This window comes from Arachis duranensis, chromosome 2, assembly GCF_000817695.3.
Source record: "Arachis duranensis cultivar V14167 chromosome 2, aradu.V14167.gnm2.J7QH, whole genome shotgun sequence".
Taxonomy (NCBI): Eukaryota; Viridiplantae; Streptophyta; class Magnoliopsida; order Fabales; family Fabaceae; genus Arachis; species Arachis duranensis.
This window is the reverse complement of record NC_029773.3, coordinates 31,763,043-31,767,922: the sequence shown is the minus strand read 5'-3', so window position 1 is coordinate 31,767,922 and position 4,880 is coordinate 31,763,043. Positions and strand designations below refer to the sequence as shown.

Genomic DNA, 4,880 nt, shown 5'->3' with positions numbered 1-4,880 from the left:
TCTCTCTCTCTCTCTCTCTCTCTCTCTCTCTCTCTCTCAGGCATTACTGAATTCGCAAGATTCCATTTCAAAAACACCGAATCAAACATATTGCACGTTTCACAAACAACAATTCTTTTTCTCACAGACTTCAAGACCATCACATTCCTCGCCTTACCTTTTCTCTTCTCATCCCTCTGATCTGAAAAGGGAAAAAGATAATAGAAAAGGCATAGATGGGGATGGGGACCTGCAGTGGTGATATTGCAGAAAACATGCATCAAGTGATAGCTGCTGTTACCATGGAGGACCACACTTTGAGGTGTGTTATATTTTCCTTTTTTGCTCTTTGATTCTCTCTTTCTTTCTATTTGTCATATTGCATTGTTGGAAATGGACTTTCTCAATGAGATACAAAAATGGAATATAAGATTGTGACATTGTGGCATTGTTTTAATTTGGGGGGTGAATGTCAGCAAGAAAAAGGAAGGTGTTGAGGGGTTGAATTTGAACACTGTGGAGTGCCTCAGAGGGAGGTTATTGGCAGAGAGACAGGCTTCAAGGGTAGCAAAGGAACAAGCAGAATCAATGGACAAAAAGGTAAATATCTCTTAATTTTTCAATTTTTTTTATTTTATATTTTTGTCTCACTGTTATAGTGTTATTCAAATTCTATTACCTGGATCGCCTAGTCCGGTTTTCAGACTTAGTCGAAAAAATTTATATATAATTTTTTTTATGTAAAATTAATAGTAGAAGATTATTAGATAATAATTAATTTTTAGTCATTAATTTTATATGAAGATAACAAATAAGGACATTCCTCATGAAACTTAAATGATTCTTAATTCAGATTTTTTGAAATTTTTGTAGTGATTTGGTTCGTTCCATTTTTCTCATTTGTTTTGAGTTCTTATTTTTCCAAAATTTTGGTCTTTTGTGAGTATTAGTCCATACAAATATTGGAAATGAGTTCTTTGTCGATATAAATCATTTTTAGAATTTCTTTTGGTGTTTATAATTACATAACTTTAAAGATTAAAATCAAAACGATTATATATAAATTTTAAATTAGTCACTAGTATAAAATATATATCAAAATATAAAATACATATTAAAAATAAATTAAATAATATATATTTATTCATAAATAAAAATATTATGTATATACCAAAAATCAATCACTAAATTAATTATCATATATATTTGTATTAATATATGTGTAATTTTATTCATTTTTAATATATATTTTATATTTTATTGTGTATTTTAACCTAATAATTAATTTTAGTATACACTTAGTATGATTTATATGCAAATACATAATAACTGATTAGAAAAATTAAAAGCAAACAAGTTTTATAATTTGGAATTTTTTTAAATAAATAATTTAAATATTTTATTTACGGATATAAATAATTTGTAGTATATTTACGAATTTCTATTTTTTTTACATATTTGATATATAAAATTTGAAAAAATACACATATCTCATTTATAGTGTAAACGAAATATATGTATTATTACAGATAAATTTATAATTAAATAATATTGATGGTATGATTTAGATCAATTTACAAAATAAAAATGATACAATTTATTACTATTTAGATTAAATTAGATCAATTTACAGGTAAAATTTAGATATAATATAATTTTAATTAAAAAGAATTGGTGATAAATTGATACCGTTGTAACTCACATGATCTAGTTTTTTTAAAAAATAATTGCAAGTGATTTCTATTTTACCAAAAAAATCATTGTGTTTCTACTCACAAGTATTTTCTATCTTACACCTTGCAAAATTAAACGGTTAATATCTTCTACAAACTTATAAATCTTTATTTTTTTGGACATTCTCAATTTGATAAATGGCTATGCTACAATCAAAATTTTTAAAATTTTTATGTACTCTTATGATATTAGTTTTTAAATTTAAATTGAAAACATTAAAAAATAAAAGATTTATAGATTTGTGAAAGAAATTAACTGCTTATTTGATTTTGTTAATTAACTATTTAAATATAAAAAATACATTATAACGTGGGTTTAAAAATACTTATGAGTAAAAAAATAGTTATTAGTGACTTTTCTTTGAGGCATGGGCGAAGTTGCATACTGAGAAAGGGGGACAACGGTCTTATAATTTTAATTTTTTACATGTAAATTATATGTAAATTTTAGTTTAGTCTTCCTCAAAAATTTATTTTAATATTATTTTATTGTGTAAATAATTTTAGCTCCTTCTAATATTTTTTCTAGCTCCGTTCCTACTTTAAGGAACAACTTGCATTTATTTTGACCAAGAACTCGTGAACTGCAATAGTACCAATTTACTTCTAAGTTTTATTTTATTTTATTTAAATTATATTATATCTAAATTTTACTTATAAATTGATCTAATTTAATTTAAATAGTAATAAATGGTAACTTTTTTTATTTTATAAATTGATCCAAATCATATCATGAATATTAATCGTAAATTTTTGTTGTAGTAATAACACTATAAATAAAATATGTGTATTTTTTTAAAATTAATATAAATAATTTTAATTCGTTTACAGAAAATATGTAAAGGAAATGAAAATAAATAAATATGTTACAAGTTATTTATATTCGTAAATAAAATATTTAAATTATTTATTTATTAAAAACTAAAAAATCCCTAAAATTTAGGTTGACGTAATTTACTCTATATATTCAATATTTAATAAAAGAACTATAACTATTCCACTCACTTTCATGTGACCATGTTTATGTCATCATTGCAAAATGACATCATTGTTTTTTTCTGTGTACGTTTCCTTTTTATCTGACAAACTTTATTGTTTGTTTTTTTTTTTTTTTTATATGTTTGGACAGTTGATTGAGTTAGAAACGATGATTAGAGAAGAGATCAAATTAAGAGAGAGAGCTCAAAGAAAGCTTAGATTTCTAACGAAGAAGCTTGAAACTTTGAACATATCATACATTTCAATGCAATCTCATCATTCTGATTATTCATGTGAAAACTCTTGTGGGTCATCATCATCTTCAGTTACTTCAATCTCAAAACATTCATCAGAAGTAAATGATGAAACAAAGCATCATCATCATCATGAAAAAAATGAAGATTTGCCAGAAAATAATAATGAAGTAGTTCACAGTAATAATAATGTTACAGAGGAAGCTTCTGCACTCATACAGATTTATCCATCCACTACAAAAGATTCTGATTCAGAGATTAGTTTTTACAATTCAAATTCAAGCTCGGAGGATTTGAAGAATGATGAAAGCAGCAGGTACACCAAATTTGAACATTAGAACCATGTTTAGTAATTATTTTCAGGATAAAATTATAAAAATCTTAAAAATCCCAAATTATTTAAAGAATGGATCATATATAAAAATTGACAAAATAATTATGTTACATGAACATAACAAATTAGTTTCCAAAAATATTTAACTGTGTTATTATACTTATAATACGTTTAATTATTCTATTATAAAATATTTATTTATTCTGATAACATATATATATATTGTGTATACAAACTATTTTTGTTAGCCCCAACTACCCCTGTATTTAAGACACTTTATTTGATGACAGAAAAGGAGAGGCAACTTGAACTTTTGTTTCATGTTTCTTTTACATGTCTCTATCTTTTATGTATTAAGACAATTATCAAACGTAGTCTTAGAATACATTACTGTATTAGGTGAAAATTGAAACAACTTTTGATCAATTCAACTGAACTTATTTACTATAGGCAGATGCCAATTTTTTACGCTGTGATATGATTATATGTTTCCAGGATTTCTAGTATTAGCTCAAAATCATCCGTGACAGAGAAAGAAGATGATGAAAAGGGATATTTCATTGATAATTCAATGGCATTAGTTCCAGTGAATGTGATAGCAACATCACAAGCCACAAGTAATAGACTCAAACCAGTAAATCAAAGTGTCCTTGAAGCACTAGAGGCATTGAAGCATGCCAAAGAAAGGCTTCAAAGCTCAATGGAAACTAGGCAAATGATTCATGTTGGTCCAACTCCAACCTATAATTAGCCTCCATATTTGAGATAGCAATAATGACACTAATATTGAGATGTATTACATGTAGTTCCTCTGTTCTTGTATATTTTGCCTGATGAATATCTCTTATTTGGTAATTGTTTTAGAAGAGAAATATATAGATATTGAGAAAAATAAATTTGTTTGAAGCTCTATCATGAAATAGATTTTGCAAAATTTTTATTTATGCATACATGTGACAACAATAAAGTCTCAACTTTGTTTTTAATCTTAATTCTACTTCTATTGCCATAATATGTTGGTATTTTCTATCTTTAGATACTCATCAAATATAGCCATACTCTTATATTGTTTCATAGTATGTAATAAAACTAATTGATCTACTACTTACAAACTCCATCATTTAATAGAAATCAAAGGTACGTCTAGTCTGTATAAATGAACACATAAAAAAAAAAAGTCTATGAATTATTTGTAATGAGATAATTTAGCAAGCAAATATAGCCTGGGGAGTAAGTAATAAATAAATTTAATAATAATATTGGTAGCTAGCATAGTGGTAAAGTTCTTGTGATTTTTGGTTTCATTTACCACAGAGAGCATGTGATATGTGGGGATGTGCTGTCAGATTTAGGGTTCAACTTTGGGGTCCAATTCTTTTGTCCATATTCTTTTTTCTTGTGCTTTTTTATTTTCTTCATACATTTTGGCTGAAATTTTAATGGGGTCACCACTTGATTTCTGTGACTCATACATCTACATACATAATTATTATACTTTGGCTTATGTTTTATGAAAAGGACCAGGCTTAGCACAAGACCTAGAGTTTAGCGAATTCTGCGACCTTTTATTGTGCTTGGATATATTTAGAGAGAGAAATGTTA

At 26.0% G+C, this 4,880-nt stretch overlaps 1 protein-coding gene across 1 annotated transcript; it reads left to right on the top strand.

Annotated features, from left to right (window-relative positions):
- Positions 1-46: 46 nt before the first annotated feature.
- LOC107474194 (uncharacterized) lies at positions 47-4,183 on the top strand. The gene is made up of 4 exons (XM_016093795.3): positions 47-301; positions 456-579; positions 2,842-3,260; positions 3,774-4,183. Exons 1-4 carry the CDS (start codon positions 216-218, stop codon positions 4,027-4,029), a joined length of 885 nt encoding a protein of 294 aa, XP_015949281.1. The 5' UTR covers positions 47-215; the 3' UTR covers positions 4,030-4,183.
- Positions 4,184-4,880: the final 697 nt, after the last annotated feature.

Excerpts from the sequence above, each read along its gene's own strand:
- LOC107474194 (XM_016093795.3), top strand. The coding sequence starts at position 216 with ATGGGGATGGGGACCTGCAGTGGTGATATTGCAGAAAACATGCATCAA. Across the intron at positions 302-455 it reads ATGGAGGACCACACTTTGAG|CAAGAAAAAGGAAGGTGTTG; the intron begins GTGTGTTATATT and ends GGTGAATGTCAG. Across the intron at positions 580-2,841 it reads CAGAATCAATGGACAAAAAG|TTGATTGAGTTAGAAACGAT; the intron begins GTAAATATCTCT and ends ATGTTTGGACAG.